We start from the raw sequence: 24,757 nt of genomic DNA on the forward strand, positions 1-24,757 counted from the left end.
TAAAAATCCTTTGGATTTTTCTTCTTTGGAGAAACTGCCAGATATCTTTTGTTTGTTTTTTAAATTTTTTTTTATTTATTTGGCTGCACCAGGTCTTAGTTGCAGCACTTGGGATCTTTTTAGTTGTGGCATGCGAACTCTTAGTTGCGCGTGTGGGATCTAGTTCCCTGACCAGGGATCAAACCCAGGCCGTCTGCATTGGGAGCGTGGAGTCTTAGTCACTGGACCACCAGGGAAGTACCCAGATCTCTTATATTGTGTGATTTTACAGACTTACTGTTTAAAAATGATAAACTTAGTGGGCAAAGGAAAAAGTTTATATGAGCAAAGACTGGGCTCTGATTGGAACTAAATAAGGTGTTTAATAAATTAAGCATTTGATATATTTTGTTAATAAATGCAAACTTTGGACCCAGAGGACAAGGAGCAAAAAATTATAGGTTTTAAGGAAATCTGATTTGCAAAAGGACAATCCTAATGACTTTATATCTGCATCTTGCTTTCTGCATGTGCATTAATCTTTATTACATTATTAATAGGCTTAGTTATATATAAATAGGAGAAAGAAATTTCAAGTGTTTGGAAGGTTTGGTTTGGGTAATTAGTCAATTGAACTGAATCTGTTCTCCCCTTTTGAAGGAAAAATATTTTTAAGAATAATGAAGGCAACATTTGAAAAGTTCCTTAATTATACACACTCTAATCATTCATCTTTTCTTAAAATACAACACAAACCAACAGCTACAATGCTTTTTATTTTAACAAAAAGGATATAAGGAGGGTGAGAAAAATAGGGGATGGTAAGATAGGCTGTAAAGTGTGGTGTGTCTCCAGACACCCACCCCTCTCTTCCTGCCCCGCACCCAGAAGTTATTAAATAATTTAAAGGACACCATTTACAGTACCAGAACACCATCAAAATAATTGTTTTTATCAGGGTCAAAAAATACAGTGATTATGAATGTGCTGTGACCAGTTACAGAATTTTACAGGAAACATAACTCTAGTCAGCAGTCCAGCGGCGTGCACAGGGCCCTCAGTTAATGCACTTGAGCATAATTACATTTCTGGCAGGGGTCTGCACCACCAAGAAAAGGCAAAGCCAAGCATTTCATTTCTACATTCTAAACTCTGGAATCCCAGAGCCCAGTTTAAAAGAAAAGTCACAGTGGATAAGAGATGCATATAAAAAATACAAGGTGTTCCTTTCAAATCAGAGGAATTGTGGGACTACATTCATTTCTTTTACAAAATGCTATTTAAAAAAAGGACAGAGAATCCAGTTCATGTTATGCTACAGGCTTGGACAGTGAATAAGTATATTGCATGTTTTGGTAGTCAGTCTTCAGGCTTCCTTTCATCTTCCCCCATAGCCCCAGGTTCCTTTAGGGTGAAACATGTGAGTCCTGAATAAACATATAAAAATGCATTTGCATCTCTCTTCTTGAATTCTGCAGACTTCAGGGCCTGCAAGTCGTATATTTTACCATCAATGACCACAATTTTTTCTTTAGCTTTGTACACCTCTTCTTGTATAACAGTGCATTGCACAAATGTACAAGAAAATACTAGTTTTAATCTATACAGTTTCTATAATAATTATGGAGTAAAATAAGTTAACTTTTCTAATGAGAAGAGCTGACGGGCAGCATACATCTTTATTTTACATTTTAAAGTCTCTGCAGGCATCTACTTTGGTTAGTTATCAACAATCGTAACATAAGCACTGATCAGAGAACTGAGCAGCATTCCAATAACGTTAACAGATATATTATTTCTTTTTGAAATACTGGGAAAGCCCAGTTTTAAAATATTATTAAAATGTTCTAACATTTACACACTATGAAGAGTTAGATCTAATAAAATAAAATTTTTTCAAAAATAATCTTGCAGTGCTCTTTTAGGCATGCTCTGAGACGTTATCACCAAACATCCATACCTTGAAAATATGACTATCACATATTCACACATCTCAGCTCGCACACACACACAATTCCTTATACAGACCAAAAAACAAAACACCCACGCCCTTATCCCACATGTTGGGGAAAAAAAAAAAATCAATGGTTTTTGCAAAGAAGTCTTTCTGTGTATATCCATCCGACTGGATGTTCTTCATGTAGATGATTAACTATCAGTTGTTGATTATGCTTGTGACTACTAGAAATCCAAGCATCTCTGCAGGTCTTCAGCTAAAATGAACCAGCCTCGATTTCAGCCTCATTTCACCTGCTTTCCAATGTCTCAGTATTAGAGGCCATTATTGCAGACATTCTTAGAATTCTTTTCTCCAGAAAGTAATATATTTGTATGCATCACTTTTAGCCCTTTTCTTTTCACATAGGTAATTAAAAAAATTCTTTCTTCACACAGTTATTGTGGGAGGTATTGGCAGCTGTTAAACGATTCGTTTTTTTTCCCTTCAGCTCTGATTCTTACTTTTTTACCCTGGTAAAGTTTGACAGTGAACTGCAAGGGTCCATAGAAGGTGCTTGTTAATATTCTTAATCGCCTTCAGTTTAGTCTCTTCCTAAATGCCTGAAGTTTCTCAGAATCCAGTGCTCACAAAATTTCCAATTGGTTTGGCCTGTGCTAGGAGTTGGTATGACTGCACCATGCGTAGAGACTCTCTTATTTCTAGATTAAGTTCCATCAATTTGTAGTTGGCTTCTGACATGTCCAGGTCAGAGCCTATGACTGCAAAGCTTCCCGTCTGGCCCAGGGTCTGGTGATGGAAATAGATGTGTAACAGTGTCTGGACAGGGTCATCTTCACAACTGCCAAAGATATCGTTGGGCCAGAGAGATCTGAAAACACACAGTATTTTTAAGTCCTGAGACTCAAAGTAATTATTAAAGATAACTACTTTTAAGTTAATACCTATAAAAATAATTTCCTTTTGAATCACTGAGGATGTTTTAATATTTGAGCAAACATTACTGTGAAAGTATCACAGTATGAACAATCTAAAATTGGTGTCATTTCATTGGTAACTGTACAAAATAAGGTCATGTTTTCCTTTCACAAAGACATAACACTGAAACATCCAACTGAAAACCAAACCCAATCTTTATAAACTTCCAGTTAGGTATAAAGGCATCTCCTATAAATTTCTTCACAATTTACCTGAAAGCTTTGACTTGTGCTACAGCTGATATAAATTCCTTATTTTTCAAAGTTTCAATTAAAGTATGAATGGCAGTTTCTATAGTAGTTTGTGCAGCTTTGGAAATGTCAATTTCTTCATTTTCTGAGGCGGACTCGGCTTCTTTGAGGATACTTTCCAACTGGGCAAGTTCCTCTGACATGTTGAAGACCTAAAAGAAATAAATATACCTTAAAAGGATCAATTTGTTCAGTAACAACAAGAGCATTTACTTGGCTGTGAAGATACATCGAATGGTGGTAGTATTTTCTCTTAAATATTATTTTCAACTGTTAAACTTAGTCCTTATGGGCAGTTAATATTTCAAGTTCTCTATTCAGTTGGAATAAATAATTTCAGCTGCCAAATAGTAGCCTTTAAATACTCTTGATAAAACAGGTTGTCTTAAGTGTAATAACTGTTACATTGTAATAAGTTAAAATAATTGGTTGCAACCAATGTTTATATTGGTTTTAACATGTGATATATACTTCATCTTGGATAGTAAAAATACATTTATGTTATTATTTTGCTAACAGTAGGCCTGGAATTATGGGATGATCATGAAAAAAAATTTTGACAGTAATGAGAAGTCTTTATATTTTAAAGGGTTACTTACCCAGGGTATTTTATATAAACCAGTACGTGTTTATTTTTTTAAATAAATTTAACCACTTTAGAAAGCGAAGTGATTTCCTCGGTGATAGTTTTGGTACCAGTGGTTGACAAGGGGGAAAAAGACTAAAGTCCCTACTTTTGAATCTATTCATGACACGATTTCTAACATTCTCAGTGCTCTTGACATGTTTATTCTTGTGTGCATTACTTGAACTATAGAAACACTATGTGGACAAGATGTTAGGGGGTTTCATAATACAATTTTGTCTTTATTGAATTGACATGCTTTACTTCATTTTTGATTACAGATGATCTGTTGCTGCTACTGCGACCTTTAAGGTCTCGGATCTTTTAAGATCGCTGGAAATCTGCTGTCAGATTTACTAACAGGTCCTGAAATAGTACATCATTTCAAAAACCAATAATGCTTAACTGGGGCGGGGTGGGGAAAGATTCACTATAAGCGACTTCTCACTTCATCGCTCCTGCAAGGAAATATGTATGTATGTATTTTAATTTCCTAGAATCAGTTACTAATGCCTAGTACAACTGAATATTTACCTCTGCTTCATTTTTAATTGTGTTTACTTGATTGATAAGTTTACAGTAGGCTTGGAACAGAAGCAGCAATTGAAAATGCAATTTGTATAACCTTCGGCAGAGCTCCAGTTCCTAGAAATAAATAACACTGTGTTAAATTTAGGTGTTATTTTCCATATTTGACTAGACAACATATTTCAAATAAGAATTTATAAGTAAATAATTGTTAAAATTTATTCTGAGCTTTATTTTTCTGCAGTAAGCAAGTTAATATGGTATGAAGTTGATGAAAGACAGATGAAAGATGCTCTGAAGTCTGGGATTAAAATAAAAATTTAAAGATTATTGGTTACATAATTCATTTTTAGTGTGAAGCACATTTTCACATTAGACAAACAGAATTTTTCAGCAGGCAATAGATAGAATGCTTTAAAAAGAATTCACTAGAACTTAAAACTTTAACTTCATAAGGAGAAGAATTTACAAGTGCATATACTCTTGCCACACTGAGATGTACATCTCACTGCATTTATCAACAAGTGCTTGATAAAGCAAAAAGTAAAACTCTGGATAACCTCTCACCTAAAAAGTAAGAATAGTTTGTCTTTAAAATGAGTTCCTTTTTTTAAAAAAAGCAAATTTGTCATCTCACTGAAACAAGACAATGAAATTAACAAATGCACTTGGATTTTTAAATTAAGAAATATAAAAGGAGACATGTTAGAGATGTGTAAAAAGGCAGCCACTAGTTGTACAGATTAATTATAAAACCTCATTGTCTTTGTAGGACTGAAACATTTCATGGATTAGGGATATGCAAAACTGAAGCACACACTACTCTTAAAGCAGTCCATGACAAAACATTGCTAGGTCACAAATGGCAAATGAAAACCAGTTTGTCTGACATGGATAAGTAGTCTATAAATTAAGACAGGTCACTTACTGCTAGAATTTCCATTTGCTAAGCAAGAAGGTGATCGGGTCACAAAAAATACAAAGGAAGAAAAAGACCAAGAATTAGTGTAACAAATCATTTTAACTAGGGTCACAGATGTCCCAGGCAAACTGAAGAACATTTAAAATTACACCCAAAAGAAAAATTTATGATGCTATTTCCAGAATAAAACTTTTTAGACATTTACTGTAACAATCCAGGGTGTTTTTCACTCTTTGCCAAATAACAGCTAAATTACATTTAGGCTATAGTTTATTTCTTGTGCAAAAGCTACAAAGAATAAAACTAGTGGGACATTGGGAAAGTTGGCTACTGAAAGTGGTCTTCTATCTGGGTTTTTATAGCCTTTCCAAAAAAAAAAAAAAGCCAAATGTAATAAATTTCCATTAGTAAAGTGGAAAACTTCTGATTAGAAAATATGAAATGATTTGCTCTTCTCAGAAAAGAATTGGTTTATAACTTTATGTAATATGCATTTGCCTATGAGAAGATTCTCTCTGGCGTGGCTCATTCTGGGTTGCCTACCCTTTGCTGTCTAACTAAGTCCTAAGTTGCCATAATTAGCGCTGAATCGGAAGGTAAAATATTGAGAGCAGTTGTGTGTTTTAAATTGTATTGCAAATGTAATTTAGTAAACCTCAGAAATTCAACCCAACTAGGTTTGAATCAAATGAGATAACGTAAAATACACAGTGAAACATCCAGTTTATGGAATATTTAAAACTTATTACATTAAAATATCTACAGCAACTTAGACCTAGTCTCATTAATGGAGAAGAATGACTTCTAATTAAAACAGCAATCGCCATAATGTAAATATTGCTTCTAAAAGTCCTTTTTGAAATCTGCTTTTCTAAATAGTTTCCTCTGAAGCACTGTTTATATAACATTTATTCCTATCAATTTAGAAGGGATTTGCTAAGCAAAGGTGAACTTCAGCTCCGTACTGCTTACCATAAATTATGTAGATGGTCATCCTGTGAATATTAGCTGAGCACAATCCAATGTCAAACATATTAGCATATCTAAATTTCTGAGGTTTTACTTCATACAGTTTTATATGGAAACTAACAACAATTTAAGCTTTTAAATTTTTTTTTTCACTTCCATTAGCATAAATAAAAACTGACTCTACACACGTATTATCCAGAGCATCTACTTTGGGATGTAATGGAAAAGAAATCACTGATAAAGTTTACCATCACCACAACTGTAGGAAATAACACAAATATAATTAATTTCATAGCTCTGAATTACTAGAAATCACGCTAAATATGTTAATACTGTACATTTTAAAATATTGCTTTTCAGTGTACTGAAATTTGCATATACAGCCTTAATTTATTTTTAATATTTATTGATTGCTTATTATGCAAAAGACTATACTGGTATACAGCAAAAGACAATACATAATGTTCAAAAAGGGACCCCTGCTCTCAAGGAGCTGAATGTGAAAGGAGACCTAAGATATCAGTGGAAGTCTTCAATGTACCGAGTTCTCAGTTTTCACTTAGTAGAAAATCTCAAGCTATATTAATTGACATAGACTCCCGGAGATGGAACTCATTTTCTTCAAGGTAGAAGGGGTATAAGAAATCACTTAGTCTAACCACCTAATTATATATGAGAAAAGCAGTTTGTTACTTGCTTAAGCCATAGTGGCAAAGACAGAATTAGAACCAAAGGATCTAATTCTAGTCTGGGGTTAATTCCTTATCTTGCCTCGTTTCTTTCTTTACACAGATTATTTGACAATTTCTTTATGACAGAGCAGGATTTGGAGTCAGCCTTCCAAGGTTTGAATCTTAATCTATTTACTTACTGATATTAGATAAATTAGCTTCTCTGAGCCTCAATTTTAATTTGCATATACTTTTTCTCATTTATTTTTAAATATTTATTAATTGCTTATTATGTATCCTCATCTGTGTAACGGGGCTAATTACAACATCTACTAGACAGAGCTGTAAGGACTGAGATAATGAATGTGAAATGCTCAGCACAGTGCCTGGCAAATAGCTTACATTTATTGAGAGTATACTGTTATTTTCTCAACATTTCAGTTTTGTAAAACTTCACATTTTTATTACAATAGTACAATAACTTACAGTGACTAGAAATCTGTAACAATCTGATGTTGTAAAAGGTTAGAATTCTCATGTCAAATGCAAAGGGTGTTAACTGATTAATACATGTTCCCCATATGAAGTTATACTTCTATTAGAATGATTTGTAGGTCTTAATTTTATCCTCATTTAATGTATGTGTTACATATGTGCACTTTTCTCTAAGCAAATATATTACTATTATTTTCACTGAATTTTATACTAGCAAAAACCATAATTTATCCAATCAGAATTTCAGCTTCGGAAGGGCTAGTATGAATGTATATAACATTACTCAGGTTTGTTATCCTGACCAGACTATTTATCTGTAGAGGACTAATGCAGAATGAAAAAATGTTTAAAGAGGCAGATGCAACTAAAAGTCAACTTGGACTGTCCAGATATTCATCGAGCTTATCTATGGAATGTTATTAAGCTTCAGTCATAAGCTGGCCGTTCATTTTTATTAAAGTGAATTTTTCATTACTAAGCCAATATTCCACTGAACCTAACTTTTACAAAGATTGTTCTGATAACAAAAATGAAAAATGTTACCAATATTCTTTATTTCTAGGAATATCAAGGACATTTGAGAATACATATTATTTTACCTGATACAGAAATATAGCAAAACTAAGAATAAGAAACTTACTTGTGCATCTGTGTTTATCCTATACATGTCTTCTTTGGCACCAAATGTCCTCTTACAATTGTCTAACCACTGAAGAAATAAATAACAGTAAATTTTAATAGACTAACTGCACAATGTATAATGAAATAGGTAGTGTAATGGCCTGCTCATATAAAACAACAATCTTGGACCTCCCTGATGGTGCAATGGTTAAGAATCCGCCTGCCAATGCAGGGGACACGGGTTCGAGCCCTGGTCCGGGAAGATCCCACATGCCACAGAGCAACTAAGCCCGTGCACCACAACTACTGAGCCTGTGCTCTAGAGCCCGCGAGCCACAACTACTGAGCCCGCGCACCTAGACCCCGTGCTCTGCAACAAGAGAAGCCACTGCAATGAGAAGCCTGCTGGCTGCAACTAGAGAAAAGCCTGTGTGCAGCAACAAAGACCCAAAACAGCCAAAAATACAAAATAAATAAATTAATTTAAAAAAAAACAACAACAGTCTTAAAAAGTGAACTTGAATTTCTAGGACTGGTTGTAGACATAGACTTTCATCTCCATTTGAGCTGAATCATTTGTATGCAACAAACCCAAGCAGAGGATACTGTGTATGTGGCTACATGCACACGCTGGGGACGGTTTACTAATGGAAACACAATCAGGTGTCTTCTATTCCAGGGCCTTGTGGCGCTCCATTTCAGTAAAGAATATTCATTTTGTAGATTTTATTGGAAATCTTCACAACCTACCTGACCTTTGTCTAATGTAAGATGGGGAAATGAAAGATGGGCTTGCCCTCCTGTCAATTTAATAAAGGCAACTTAGAAAGAATTAACCAGGTCCGTTTGCTTATCGGAAGTATAATTCGCAGAAGAATAGTGTCACTTTTAATTAGTGAAACAGAAACTAAAATACATTTTAAATCTTGTTTTTGTTTGTTTTTTCTTCCTTTTTGGACAGCAATAAATGACAAACATTATCTCCAATGAATATTGAATACAGAAGCCAAATGTGGATTTTCCTTTTCCAGGGGCTAGTCCTAAAGATGGATATTTATTTAAGGTACCTTTTCCTTGGTCAGATAAAAAGAAAATAATAGTACTATGGTTTAGTGGGGAAAAAACACTGGAGTCACAGAATTTCCAAGCTAAAGTGGAAGCTTAGAGCCTTCAAGTTAAGATCGTAGGTTTTGACGGTTTGATATTATTAATATTACCAGTTCATTCGACTTCCTAGTTCTTTTTGTGTGATAGATTAAATATAATAAAACTAATATATATATATATATGAAGTCATTAGGACTTTGAGAAAAACTACTAGCTACATTGTTTACTCTTTGAAAATATTTCAGTAGTAGACATTTGAAATTCTCAGTTGTAGCTGTTAATGGTCTACATGCAAAGAATGAAAATTAGATGTCTCGGTTGTTTCAAAACAATCTCTTTGACCTTATGTCCCTTTTATCCTGGTTCCTCAGCCTGCACGGGCCCTTAGGCTCTTTACTTGACAGCTTCTCAGAAGAAAAACATGTTAGGCTTTCCTAGTAAGATACAGCTGCTGGCAGTCATTGTCAAAAGCTATCTAGCAGATTTCTTTATATGAGCAAAATTCAGCTGACATCTATCATGGAATCTGTACCTTAATCTTTATTCACTCAAAATGTTAAAATGCCTATACACTTCATCATCATCACAGGTCCAGCCCAGTTTGTCCAAGTATACTGATAAATTTGAAAAAAATAATTTCAATTGCTTATTTAATGGTTTGTTCTTACTAAATATAATTTTTTATACTGTATGCCTATGATATGGCATTTGGGGGGGCACTATTCAAAGTAATTATTTCTGATTTTTATTCTATTACAAGAAAAGCCCCAACCCTATTGTCCCGAGGCTACACACTGGCCTGCAAAAGTAGAGGTCCACACCTTCCCAGTCAGTGTATACAAGATACAGTAGACAGTTTGTGTACAGAATACTCTCCAACTCACTTGTAACAGTCTTCCTGTCATGATGGATTTTTTTTTTTCCCATGATGGATTTTTTTTTACTCAAGGCCCAAATAAAGGTTAAAATTTAACTGGAGAGGTGTGGCTTCTAGGTATGAAGTAGTATACCCAGAATATACTGGGGTAGCTTGTATAAGGCCAGTCCTCCAAGAACAACTATGGAAGCTGAATACCACCAGCCAGGAGGATTTAGGGAGTTAGAGAAAAGTACTGAAGGGAGCTGTACATTGATTCCAGCATTACCCTAGGGGACTTGCTCATTGATGTCCATGGGCACAGAAGCTGAACAAAAAGTAGTGGCTTGTAGTTCACTGGGCTGGGAAAACAGGGCTGTCACAGGTAGTGAGGTACTGAGGGCCAAGATCCTGGAGAAAAGATAACTGCAGAGAAGGGAGCCTACCAATCTGTGTGCAGTTTGCTCTTGGGGCACTTGCTCCTATGTTTGTCATGTGCAGGAGGAGAGGCTAAGAAAGCAAGTAATAGCATCTGGGAGGATGAAAAGGTAAGCAGAGACTTTTTGGTCTTGTGGTGCTGGGGAGATGAGATAAAAATTGTTCAATTCCTGCCAAGAGAGCAGGGTCCTGATAAATACCCCAGGCTTTCACCTGTGATCCTTAGAAGACTCAAGGAATAATAAAAGAATGTATAACTAAAAAACTATTAGAGGGGAAAAACTGAATAATGAAAAATGGTTGATAGAAAAGAAGTTAAGAAAGAAAGGAAAAAGTAACAGAATAGATGGGATAAGAAAGGGTGAGATGGTAGCTTAGGAAGGAATCAAATTCATTTTTCTCTCCATACAAATATTTTAATGGATTCGGCACAATTTATTAAACATTCTTTTCCCACTGCATTGCCATAGAGCCTTTGCTGTAAATTATATGATTATATACGTGTAGGTCTGTTATGTTCTATTGGTCTATTTGTCTATTTTTATGCCAGCACTACACTCTTTTGAGATTTTTAATAGGTCTTACTGGATGTAGGTCTCACTCTGTTGTTTAGACCTTGTTGCTCTTTTTGGACAAGATTTGGAAGACGTTTTCTGTCAAGGGCAGACAGTAAATATTTTAGGTGTTGCAAACCATAGATTTTCTGTTGCAACTATTCTGTGTCGCAGTGCAAAATAGCCATAGACAATAGGTAAACAAATGGGATGGCTATGTTCCAAAAAAGTTTATTTACAAAAACAGGCAGGGAGCCAGATATGACCTGAGGGCTATAGTTTCCTGACCTGTGTTCAAGACTATAATCAGCCTGTCAATTTCCATTAATATATTGTCTGAAATTTTGAATGAGATTGCATTCAATCTATAGATCATTTTGGGGAAAAATGACTTTACACTGTTGAGTTTTTTGATTCATAAACGTGGTATAGCCTTCCATTTATTCGGGAGGCCTTTAATTTCTCTCAGTAATAACTGAAATTTTCTGTGTGGAGGTTTGGAACATCTTTAAATAGACTTAATTTGTAGGTATTTGATGTTCTCCTGTTGTAAGTGGTATCTATTGCTGTATAACCAACCACCCCTAAAACTTAATGGCTTCTTAAAACAACAAGATAAATCTTTGTGTTGGCTGGGAGTTTCTTCTGGTCTTGCCTAGGGTCACTCATGAGTCTATAGTCATCTGATGGCTTGACTGGGGCTGAAAGTTCCAAGCTGGCCTTCCTCAAGTGCCTGGCATGCTGGCAGTCAGCTGGATGCCTCCACTCTCCTCCACGTGGCCTCTCATCCTCCTGGAGGCTGGAGGTCAAATAGTTTTCCAGAGTTTGTTCCAATTTACACTCTGACAGGCATGATGGCAAAAGTAGAAGCTGCAAAAGACCTCTTAAGTGCTAGTCTCAGAGGTTGCACAGCATCACTTCTTAATTTGATTGGTCAGAGCAAGTCACAAGGCCATCCCAGACTTAAGAGGTGGGAAAATAGATTCCATCTCTTGATGGGAGGAACAACAGCAAAGTCATATTGCAAAGAAGCGTGGACACAGAGGAGCATGATTCATGGGGACTATTATCACAGCAATTAACCTTCTAGGATAGAGATTTCTGAAGACACAAAAGCACTAACCATAATGGAAAAGATGGATTAACTTGGACCTAAGTAAAATGAAAAACTTCTGTTGATCAAAAAAATGCTATTGAGATAGTGGAAATGCTAGCCACAGATGAGGAAAAATTTATAATTCATACATCCAGTAAAAGGCTTGTGTTTAGAATGAAGAACTCCTACAAATCAATAAGAAAACCACAAATAACCCATTTACAAAATTGGGCAAGATACTTTAGGCACAATTCACAAAATAGCTAAATGAAGAAGAAAAGGTGCTCAAACAGTCATCAGACAGATGCAAAATAATATCATGAAATACTACCTCACATCCACCAAAAATGACAAAATGTTAAAAGTTGGCAATACCAAGTGGTGGCAAAGGTATTAGGGCATGGTAACTCCTGTACACACTTCTGATAGGATTGTAAATTGATGTAACCTCTCTTAGAAAACTGCTTGGCAGAATCTACTGAAGTTGAACAGATGTATACCCCGTGACCCAGCAATTCCACTCCTAGATAGATATCCAACAGGTATGTGAACATATATATGTAAAAGACATGTATAAGAAGTTACACAGCAACGTTATTTGTAAAATGACCAGATCTTGCCCGATACTTTCCTGCTACTGAAAACTCTCTCTTCTCCAATCTGTCATTACTATTTCAGTCCAGATATAAGATCACTACCCCCTTAATAAGTATTTTCTTATACCATATTCTTTTCCTGAGATAATCCCCCAATATAAAATTAATGTCTGTCAAGGACTAAGGTTGCATCTCTATTCCGTGAAGCTTTCCTATCAGCCAAAAGTGACCTCTCCTTGGAAATCATAGATTTGGTTTGCATCCGTTCTCTGTTAGACCTGTATGATTTGGGGAAGTCTCTTTCATTGCCAGTACTTTTATTTATAGCTATAATTTAAACATTTGTTACTAATTATTCATGCACAGTATTTGTGCTTTATATTCCTATCTAGAATATTTAGGGAATAAGAACCAGGTTTAACACTTCATTTTTCATAGGCCTTTACATGTGATAGATATTTAGTACTTATTAATGAAACACTCATCTCCCATTCTAGGGGAAAAAATGCCTACTGTATGCAGTTTGTGTGAAAAGGAGAAACTTTTTTTCCTTTAAGTTTTTCTGCCCCTGCCAATTGAAAATATACTGGATTTATTCTCAGGGAATAGAATGACTGGTTTTTTTGGGGGTTTTTTTGGGTTTTTTTGCGGTATGCGGGCCTCTCACTGTTGTGGCCTCTCCCGTTGCAGAGCACAGGCTCCGGACGCGCAGGCTCAGGGGCCATGGCTCACGGGCCCAGCCGCTCCGCGGCATGGGGGATCTTTCCGGACCGGGGCACGAACCCGTGTCCCCTGAATCGGCAGGCGGACTCTCAACCACTGCGCCACCAGGAAAGCCCAGAACGACTGTGTCTTGCAGTGCCACACTGGAGTTAAACATTTCTTTGCAGGTAGTATAACATACTGTGTGCTTACTTCTCCCTTTGCTTGCCCACGTACACATACACATCACAGGAAAAAGATCACCACTTTGTCACAGGTTGTAGATTTTTCTGGACAACAACACTGTGCCTTTCTCAGGGAAATACTGCTTTTATACCCCAGCTTGCAATGTTGACAGCAGCTATTATAGTCTCAACACAGAAGCGTTTTATAAAGCTCATTTTCCATTGTGCTCTTAGGCTCTTAGAGGGCCAATTTCTAAAAGCAAAAGATAGGAATTTACTGGCCAGAGAGCTCCAAGGCCCCAACATTCTCAGTAAAACCCTGAGGCAAGTGTTAATAGGTTCTGTTTTCCATCTGAGCTATTATGCCAGGTTAGCGCTTCTAGTGTCACAAGCAACTACTTTATTTTACGTGGTCAAAACAGACTGACCTGCTCCGCTGCCTCTCGTTTGGCATTGTATGTATCCAGGTGCTCTTGCAATTCCAAAACACTGAACTTGAGTGTTTCTAGCAAATCACAGGACATCAGCTGTCAAATCAGAAACACATTGATCCAGGTCACCATTTCTGATCACAATCCTGAGACCAAAATCTTTGGTTTTCAGGCCAGCTTAAGCTGGCCTCCCTAACTGTACGCTGTCCCATACTAAGGACTGACCTTTCACTGAAACAGAGGAGAAGTGCAGTGCAATTTCAGGGACGACAGAAGGATAAGCATGCCTTCAACTGCCTTCAAAAATGGGCTCAGGCAAAAATGGCAATGTCAGTCCAGGATATACCTTAAAGGTAACACCCTTGAAGCTTTTTCCACCTTAATTCTTTAAAAACCTTAATACATAATCTACAGGCGTGCTTGGACACAAGTGGGGAAGACCAGGGAGTTCTGGGTTCTTCATGGGGGGAGGTCTAGCCCTCTCCTACCCGCTTTTACTCAGGAATCAGGAAAAGTACACATCTCTAGAGCATGATTCTTTAGCTTCCCCATCTAGGACTCTGTGGAGGGTGAGGGCAGGGAGAGGCCAGAATCAGAAGTAGTCACAAGCCACTGCATATAATACACGGGAATTACATTTTGCTAGATATTTATAATCAAGTTGAAAATATGAACCTTTAGACTTCAAAATTCTGAATTACCTTAAAAAAAAGACCATTTACTGAATGATGCCATTTCAATTTAGTTTTTATAATAAGCCCTCACGTTAAAACTTACTGTCTCAGCATCCACAAAGACTGTTGGGCATTCTGAACACACCACCATCACTTCCAGTGAACTTTTAAATTTGGTACCAATGCGTTGCAGACTCTCACCAAGAAAGCTGACTGCCTCATTAGTTATGTCTCCAAACTTTCTTTGAATTGACTATGGAGAAAACATAAGAAAAATGTTAGTATTTCATATGAAAGCCTTTTTTCATGGTTAAGTAAAAAAGCATAATTTATAATTAGAGCAACCTTTTATTTTAAAACTATTATTGTAGTGATATATAGAACTCTTAAAACTGATCTGTAAGTCCCTGTTTTTAGGCACTTCTTTAGGAAACATGGTCATTTCTAAAAATGATCAAAACAGTATTTACAGAACAGTATTCCTGAAAAAAGAAACTGTTGGTACAGGCCATTCATCTCCCCATTCCTGAGGTTTTTTTCATTAGGAAAGACAGAAGGAATACATGCTATATACGTTGTTGGAAATAAAGTCCTCACATGTGTGAGGAATTAGCTCTTCTAAAGTTAAGTTCTACCTGAAAGAAACTTTCAGTAAAGGTAGTGTACTCTCCTTGGCTATGAGCTGCCTTCTGACTTTAAGTCATCAAAATGCATCAAGGGTAATATCTTCTCAAAACTCAAGAATATTCATTCACATAAAACAATCAGACAGTGCCTGACCCATAGTGGGCACTCAATGAATCAGTGTAATCAACAGTGTAATTACTATACAAACACTTACCGTGTACCTACATGTATATGTGTAGCACCATTAGTTGTCACTATGATTAATTAGGAAAAAAAAAAGCATAAGCCACAGTCTTGGGCATCAAGAAATTTATATCTCTGGCATGAAAAGAATATAAATAGAAAACCGAGTAGCAATGGAAAACTACAGAATTAAATAAATAAATGCTCCAGTTAATAAGCACTAAAGAACCTCCAGGAGGGAGAGACCGAAGGTTGGAGTGGTTGGTTGGGAAAACCTCAGAGAGAATATGTACCGAGCTGGGTTTTCTAAGATGGGCAAAGTTGCTGAGGTAGGGAGGAAAGGTGGCAGGTAGTTTGGAAAATAATGACTTAAATGGTGGCATTTCTCTCTGCCTTGGTTTCCCTAGCTACAGAATGCTAAAAACACATCTACGTTACATAGGTCTATTGTAAGAATTACTTAATGTAGAACATCTAGCCTAGCGCCTAGCATGTACTAAGTGCTCAATAAATGTGAGCTCATATTATTTTTAGGGCTGGAAGCAACCCTGGCTAAAATTTTTAAGGTCCCCACACAGTGATGAAAGTGCCAATGAATTTAACACTTTATGATAAGTTGTCTTATGATACTGACGTAAGCTCCTTGAAGGCAGGAACCATGCTTTATATTTCTTCAGTGTCCCTGAAAGTGCCTAGCATACCGCAGAAAACTTATCAGGTGTTGTTCTGAAGTTTTACTCTAATTGCCTTAGGGGCGACATCAGTACTAGTCATTGTATAATGTCCCAGCAGTGCTACAGTGTCGACGTGTAACTTTGAATATCACTGTCTCAGGGCCTCCCTGGAGGCGCAGAGGTTGAGAGCCCGCCTGCCGATGCAGGGGACGCGGGTTCGTGCCCCGGTCCGGGAAGATCCCACATGCCGTGGAGCGGCTAGGCCCGTGAGCCATGGCCGCTGAGCCTGCGCGTCCGGAGCCTGTGCTCCGCAACGGGAGAGGCCACAACAGTGAGAGGCCCGCGTGCCACAAACAAAAAACAACAACAAAAAAAGAAAATCACTATCTCAGGAAAATACAAATTTTTAAAGGGAATCAGTAGGAATATTAAAATTTGAGGTACTGATTTTAGCCAAAACCCCATAACTTTATCAGGTAACTATAATATGAATTCAGAAACCCTAAACCTCACTGACCTGAAACAGCCTAGAAAACACGTGAAAAGTAAACACTGCACAGGACCCATCAGTGTCAGACAGCATCTGATTGACATGACAGCGCCAGGCTTCTTCTTCATCATCGCATGCTACTGGCTGAAAAGCGGCTATGATGGCAGAAAGAAATGGTGATGGCAGAGGTGATGTCTGTGCTTCTGGAAAACCATCTTGCTCTTCTTCATCTTGACTGTTAACACAAGATATCATCATCATAAATATTATCGCAAAAGAATACACTCAATTACTTAAAATAGTTTGTCATCTAACATAGGTTATTTTTTACTCGTATATACACATTGATTTAGAAAATGTGCAACCACCTAAACTTTGTGAGGAAGCACAAACAAACAGATTTTCTTATTCATCCTGTTCTTTCTAGCATCTTGTTCTTTCTTAGCATCTTTGGAATTAGAAATCTAATTTCACATGACCAACTTACAACAGCTCAAGTCCTAGCATAGGCCAGGGCTATGGAATAATTTCTGTAACTTCTATGAATAATACAGATTAGAATGCTTTCATTTTAAATGGTCAATTTTGGAGGCTCTTTTTATTTGAACAGGCCCAGATTGACAATGATAATATTTTTAAAGTTTTTGTCATGTACTTTTATGTCAAGGGCTATATATTAGGTGCTTTATACAGATTGTTTTCATTCAATCTTCACAGCAACTCTAGGACAATTAAGTACTATTATTATCTTGATTTTTTACCAGTGAGGAAACAAAAAGTTCAGCGAAGTTAAATGATGTGCCTAGGCTACTGCGTAGGAAATGACAGAGCCAGAATTTGAAGCCAGGACTTCAAATGCGACCAAACCCAGTGTTAAAGCCATGACATATACTATATGCCTAGCAGTATTATGGCAGTAACAGATCTGACTTAAAGAAATATAAGGCCTGGCCATTTTCTTTGAGAAATTTATAATCCCCACAGTCAGATAATACATACAAAAATGAGACAATGGGAAAAGATGGAGATGTATTTGGGTTGGGCATCCTATAAGGAAATGTGTGACTCTGGGTCTTAATATCGCGTATTTCACATTACAGGGCAGCTCCACAAGGCTTTATAGAAATTACGGAGCAATTCATATGGAAGAGAGGGATCTGAGAAGACTGGTGGGGGGGGGAGATCAAAATGAAGCAGACATTTGAAGTAAAAAATTATATCTCAAAAAGTTTAATTTTTAAAATGTCAATGTGGTGATTGATTTGAACAAAATGTATCCTCTAAGCTTGAGTACATATACCCCTATATTTAGTAAGGATGTTTAATTCTATTTCAACTTCAGTGCTTGGCCAAAGGTCAGCTCTTTGGCTGCAGCCTTTTAGAAAGGCAGACAGCTGAGTATCTACCCCTGCATCATTTCTGGTGTCCCTTAACTTGTCACTATGATCAATGAGTGAGTGACTGCATAGGCTACTGTCACATCCAAGTCAGTAATATGAACAAGGTGTGTCCAAGATGTGCTGTTAACATCTGAATGTGCACTTTCAAGTGTAGATAGGCATTCCAGATATGCCGAGAGTGAAAAATCTCCTGTGCTATATATGTTAAAACTCAATTATTACTTGAAGTATTGATATGCCAGAGCATATGAAAAGCTTTCATTGTAGGAGTAAAGCTCTGATAGACTTGATTACTAATTATTAATTTTTATATAAAAATAGTTATCAAGGAGCTTCCAACTGTTGAATAGGGAAATAAGTACACTGAGAGTGCATAAAATTAGATGTGCTTATAAAGAACATTATTTTGAGCCACAAATATTTATAAAATTAATTTAAAAAGCAAAATAGTAGATGTAGATTATATCATAAGTCTCATCATTATAGAATTGTTTGGTATTTAAGTTACATAACAGTCACCAAACTTTCTTTTAAGAACTTTATGTAATAATTGATGATTCAATTTTGTCAGCCCATGAGCGAAAAAAAGTCCTATTTGAGAATTCAACTATCACTTTGTGATAATTTTTTTTTTTTTTTTTTTTTTGCGGTACGCGGGCCTCTCACTGCTGTGGCCTCTCCCGTTGCGGAGCACAGGCTCCGGACGCACAGGCTCAGCGGCCATGGCTCACGGGCCCAGCCGCTCTGCGGCACGTGGGATCCTCCCAGACTGGGGCACGAACCCGTGTCCCCTGCATCGGCAGGCGGACTCTCAACCACTGCGCCACCAGGGAAGCCCAAGAGAATTCAACTATCACTTTGTGATAATTCTGAAGCTATGGTGCATAAACATTTAAAAGGAGCACTCTAACGTCTGACAGTAGTAAGAAATGGTCACTTTTGCCCATTATATACGTCAAACTTTAAAAATATGACTGTTGATAATAAAACTATAAAATAATTTTTGGAACCTATTTCAGATTTGTTCTGGTATCACAGAGTTCATACCATGATTTTGATACTTGGTTCTGGCCATGGTCCAATATTGATTTTAACACTCAGCCATTTGGCATTTTGCCAAAATAGGTATTTGGTGTACTTCTAAATGCAGAATGCTACTCACTATGTTCTGAGAATGGCCTACTTGTTTTTCTTTGAGTGAATGTCAATAATAGAAAATAAACCCATCGTAAAAATGAGGTAACTCATTTTTTTTTACCTTGGAAACATACACAGGAATGAAAGTCTGTTTACTAGAACAGAGGGTCATATTTGGGAGGGGATAGGAGAGAAAATATCACCTCATTATTGTGTCTGTGATACTGTATTCTCACCTAGACAGCCCAGAGAAATCCGCTTCCTCTTCTTCACATCGTTCATCTAGTTCTTTCAGAGCTAAGGTGACATCTTCTTCACAGACTGACCCGGGGTAGCTCTCTGGAGCCGAAGGCTCTGGCATGTCAGTTTCCTCTAAATCAAGAATCCCTTGACACACGAGAGAATCCTGCTGTTCTTGAATAATATACGACCCTTCATCTTCAAAGGCTGTAAGAACTTGTTCCTCCTTTAATACTGAGCTTGTATCCTGTAAAACAATTATGTTTTTTATGGCCTTGAAAAACATAAAAGAGAATTTTACCAACACAGAATAAATGACTATTGCCACCGACCTACATCTATTTTACTAGGCAGTCTTCATTTACACAGTTTAAGTTTTGGAGTTTTTGGACTCTGATCGTATAAAATTGATTTTTAAAAATATTTCCAGCTTTAAAATATTTTGAAATTAAAATGTATCACCTATTGCCACTTAGAAATATCATGGAGATCTTTTTTCTCCTACTAGGATTTAGGTGTTTACTTAGAAATATATCCTTATATAATACCTTCTCTCATACATATTCTAATTCTACATAAGTATAACTTTGTATTATTACTATCAATTCTCTCTTATTTGAAATGTCATTTCTTTCATTATGCTTGAACCTTATATCCAGTGAATCGTGGATATAAGAAGGGGAGGTAATTCAAAATGGTTAACCCACTGGTCCTGTGGGGCTACCGTGAATCAAGAACAGGTCCTGACCAATCAGGAGGTTGTTGAATGAAAACAGTGAGGGCCACCTGATTGGTTTAAGTGAGCCGAACACCAGAGATGTAAGATTTGCTTTCAGGTCATAAGACCACAGTAACTCATTTAGGTTTGAGTTCTGAGGCTGCTTCATCACTGAGTTAGAGTTCAGAGAACCCTGGGAAATTTTAGACTGTTGTACTTTTGAGAATTAAATGAACTATAAACATTTGTCAATGGGGGAAATGATAATGGAAATGTGTGTTATAAAGTATACAGTGCGGACTTCCCTGGTGGCACAGTGGTTTAGAATCCGCCTGCACATGCAGGGGACATGGGTTTGAGCCCTGGTTGGGGAACTAAGATCCCACATGCCACGGGGCAACTAAGCCCGTGTGCCACAACTACTGAGCCTGCGCTCTAGAGCCTGCGAGCCACAACTACTGAAGCCCACACGCCTGGAGCCCATGCTCCGCAACGAGAAGCCAGCGCAATGGGAAGCCCGCGCACCGCAACGAAGAGTAGCCCCCGCTCGCCACAACTGGAGAAAGCCTGCGCGCAGCAACAAAGACCCAATGCAGCCAAAAATAAATTAATTAAAAATAAAAAATTAAAAAAATAAAGTATACAGTGGTATTTCCTTCCTATCCATTGTAACATTACTGAAATAATGTTGCCATGTGCCTGGCGTGGAGTAAAAGTTCAACAGGTACTGGCTGAATAAATGAACTACCACTATTGAAAAAGAAAAATATTTCCGGGGTGTATATCATGTCGTATCAGCACCAGTTTTAATTTGCATGGACATTAGTTCAATCAGTTTGAAAGTAAGCACTAATAGTCTCACAGCTTTAGGAAAAAAGATGAACTTCTTTCAGTACTTAGACCTAAGGTTACTACTCAGTTCTACAGTAGTTCCTTATCTCTTTTTCATGGATAAAAGTAGAATTTTCCTTCCAAATTATGAAAAGTAAGTGAAATCCAGAGCTCCTGACCTCAGACCTCATCCGTAAAATTCATGTATAAAATGAAGGATTTTGACCAGCTTCTGGGCTGGGTGCTCTGGGATAAATTAATAACTACAATTAGTGTGCAAACTAATAATGGGATTAGGCTAATGTACAAATGACGATAATATACAGTAGAGTATGGTACATGTAAGGTAAATATAAGTGATATACAGAGGGCTACTGGTACTCAAAGAAGGGAAAGATCACATCTGGTTGAGGCAATGAAGACTAGTCTCTTTGGAGGAAACAACATACGGTGGGTTTTGACAAAGATGGGGTAGCAATAGTGCTATGGACCAAAAGTTTCTGTCCCCTCAAAATTCATGTGTTGCAACCCTAACTCCCAATGGGATGGTATTAGAGGTAGGGGCCTTTGGGAGGTGATTAGGTCATGAGGGTAGAATCCCCATGAATGGGATTAGGACCCTTATAAGAAGAGGACAGAGAGCTGGCTTGTTCTTTTTCCACCATGTGAGAACACAGCAAGAAGAGCTCCCAGGAAGAGAGCCCTCACCAGACAATGAATGGCTGGCACCTTGATCTTGGACTTCCTGGCCTCGAGAACTGTGAGAAATACATTTTATTGTTGATAAGCACCCCTGGTGACAGTATTTTGTTATAGCAGCCCAAGCTAAGATAGACGGTGTCTCAGGGAAAAGGACTTAGAAGATATCAAAGGCACAGAAACATGGCAGGAAAACACAAAGTGTATTAAGGGAACACTGGTCTGGAGATAGCTATGCAGGGAAGCACAAACTCTTTGAGTCTTCACAGGATAGTACTTTATAAATAATATAGTATAATCATTCCTTAATTGCTCCAATAGCCTATATTCAATACACTCTATTTAAGGTTTCCATCTGAATTTTTTTCTTAAAGATCTGGCCATTAAAGGGGTAAGCATTAGTTATTTGGAAAGATATTTTTCCTTCTACGTATCATGTTGAAATAACCCACCTAACTTCTTAGTTTAATGCCGTCACTTTTCATTAGTGTACACCTGTATTTTGTTGTCATTTGTTCTTGAATAATAATTTGAAAATAGATGTTTTACCTAAAATTATTATTATATAGTATATGCTGAAATTTTCTAATAACACCTAGAATTCATGAAGAGAGTGCTTTTTGGTTAATGGAATGAATTCCACTGTTATACACAGATGGTAAGAATCAAATCTTCTTGAACTTTACCTTATTACACAATGTCTGTCTGTCTCTCTCTCTCACACACACACACACGCACACACTTCCATTCCAAGTTTCATTTCCTATAAGGAATAATTTCTGTCACACATGAATCGGTATCTAAACTATTATAGATACTAGAAGAAATCTCTCTGTGGAGGTTTCTCTGATAAACACAAGGACATAAATCCTTCTAGAGTAATTTGTATATATTATAGAGAAGGGAAGGACACACTGGGTTCTAAATTTTCTGTCTTGAGGTGGAATGCTTTAGCCTATTATGTTTCTTCTTCCCGATATTAACATAATTTAAGGGGAAAAATTCAAATAAACATTTCTAGGATTTTTTCTTTAGTTCATAAAATGTTTCGTCTACTACAATTAATTGTATTCTTTTTCTTGAGAAACTGCTTTATAGCAATATGCATAGCGTATGTAACTCATATATAACTCTATATAATAGAGTTCTGGTTTTATTTCAATATATTAGTGCTTTCATACTTTTTTTTTTTTTTTTTGCGGTACACGGGCCTCTCACTGTTGTGGCCTCTCCCATTGTGGAGCACAGGCTCTGGACGCGCAGGCTCAGCGGCCATGGCTCATGGGCCCAGCCGCTTTGCGGCATGTGGGATCTTCCCAGACCGGGGCACGAACCCGCATCGCCTGCATCGGCAGGCGGACTCTCAACCACTGCGCCACCAGGGAAGCCCTCATACTTTTTTTAAAGGCACAATTTTGGGTCATTTAACACTGTTTGGCACACCAGGGACAAACAAACTAGGCCATCGTATCCAGCAGATACAAACTTGAATCATTCTCTTGTGGACAGCCATTCTTTTGGTGATTAATTTTAATGTCAATAGAATTACTTCTAAAAGAAATAGTATGATTCAAAAATATCTCCTTCATTCTCATCTGCCAGTGTCACAAAGTTTACAGTGATACTGAAATGCACTACTGTAAAAGGGAAAAAAACCTAGTAAATTAAAGTGTTTTTCCTTCATTTAAAAAAAAAAGTATCCTCAGGAACTTTATAGTACCTCAGAAGTAGGCCCATTAGATATTGTTGGATGAATGAATGTCTCATCTGAAATAACACAATTTCCAGTATGTGTGGAAATATATATGAATTTCCGATTCACTTCCAATAAATATGAATGATTTACAGGAGGTAGTTTACTCACTAACTATGATTACAGCTATTTTAATTACCAAAAATAAAAGATTTCCCTGTCTGTTAACTACACAAAATTAAAGCACATGACCATTTAACCATACTGCTTTTGTTAAAAAGGTATTTCTAGTACCAGCCTGCTGTTTTCCATTGTTTCTAATGAGAATGTCTGTTGACCAGTAACATGCTATGAGGCACACCAGACACAGTAGATTAGATTAACTAGTAGCTAATGCTCATGTAACAAGCCTTCCAACACTGAAAGTAATACAGTCTACTTCAAGCGCAGCTCTGAACCCTGTCAGCTCCCCCCGTAGACACTTTCCTGCCCACGCGCTCTGTCGCTTCGGGACCCCTGATCTCCTGCTGTTATTCCCCTCGTTTGTCTCCTCATCTCAGCCCCCTCCGATCCTCCCTCCACAGCTCGGTCAGAGACTTTACTAAAACACTGATCGGACTTTAACCTTCCTGGATGACAGACTGCAAGCTCCACGTGGCAGGTCTAGGTACTGGAACCAACTTTCCCTTTGCCGCAGAAAAAGCCAAGATTGAAGAGAATAAACACAATCAGATCATGTCATCCTTCTGCTGAAAACCCTCCGACGGTTGCCTGCTGTGTGGCCTCTAAGCTTGCCCTCGAGAGCGCCCAGCCCCTCCAGTTCCTCTCCAACTCCTTTCTCAGGTACACGTGCTCCAGCCCCAAGGGCCGGCTTGTTGGCTCATCAGACACACCAGGGCCTTCTCCACTCCTGTTTCCTGGGCCCAGAACATTCTTTCTCCACACCTTCAAGGGCTGGCTCCTCGTCACTTGTTCCACCTCAAATGCCGCCCTATCTAACTCTCTCCCTTACCAAGTCCACATTACGGTCAGATTTTCTTAGTATGAATAGCAAGATGATCACTTTCAGATACATCATTTATGTTTTATCTGTTTTACCTGTTTATTGTGTCTCTCCTACTAGAATTAAGCTCCATAAACCAGGAGCCTTGGCCTGTTTCACGCGGTGCCATATGCCCAGGGCCTAGGACAGCGCCCAGCACACGGCAGGGGCTCAGTAAATAAATATTGCTTAAATGTCTGACTGCCTGTGTGCCCCGTATTCCCACGTCGGTATCTGGTACAGGGCTTGTCACATAACAGGCATCTCTGGGAAGAATGAAAATTCATGACTTCCTATCATCTCAAGGTAAAGTGTGTCTTTAGCACGGCCTGTGGGACCCAGCATGTCTTAGACTCGTCCATCTCTCCCACTGCTGCTGCCTGCACAT

General features: G+C 37.6%; 1 protein-coding gene across 4 annotated transcripts in view; it reads right to left on the reverse strand.

Moving 5' to 3' along the window:
• Positions 1-1,477: 1,477 nt before the first annotated feature.
• Positions 1,478-24,757, reverse strand: part of FRYL (FRY like transcription coactivator) — a 248,447-nt gene continuing 225,167 nt past the window's right edge. For 2 of the 4 annotated variants that reach the window (XM_082638429.1, XM_082638427.1), the window contains 9 exons: positions 19,383-19,633; positions 16,637-16,844; positions 14,739-14,888; positions 13,959-14,057; positions 8,016-8,084; positions 5,247-5,264; positions 4,325-4,435; positions 3,127-3,317; positions 1,478-2,807 (listed from right to left, as the gene is read on the reverse strand). In XM_082638429.1, coding sequence (XP_082494555.1) covers positions 2,549-2,807; positions 3,127-3,317; positions 4,325-4,435; positions 5,247-5,264; positions 8,016-8,084; positions 13,959-14,057; positions 14,739-14,888; positions 16,637-16,844; positions 19,383-19,633 — 1,356 coding nt within the window. In that variant the 3' untranslated portion in view covers positions 1,478-2,548. The remainder of the gene's footprint in view (positions 2,808-3,126; positions 3,318-4,324; positions 4,436-5,246; positions 5,265-8,015; positions 8,085-13,958; positions 14,058-14,738; positions 14,889-16,636; positions 16,845-19,382; positions 19,634-24,757) is intronic. The other 2 variants (XM_082638428.1, XM_082638430.1) reach the window with 1 other exon arrangement.

This window comes from Mesoplodon mirus (genome assembly GCF_964341445.2).
Source record: "Mesoplodon mirus genome assembly, chromosome: 2".
Classification (NCBI taxonomy): Eukaryota; Metazoa; Chordata; class Mammalia; order Artiodactyla; family Ziphiidae; genus Mesoplodon; species Mesoplodon mirus.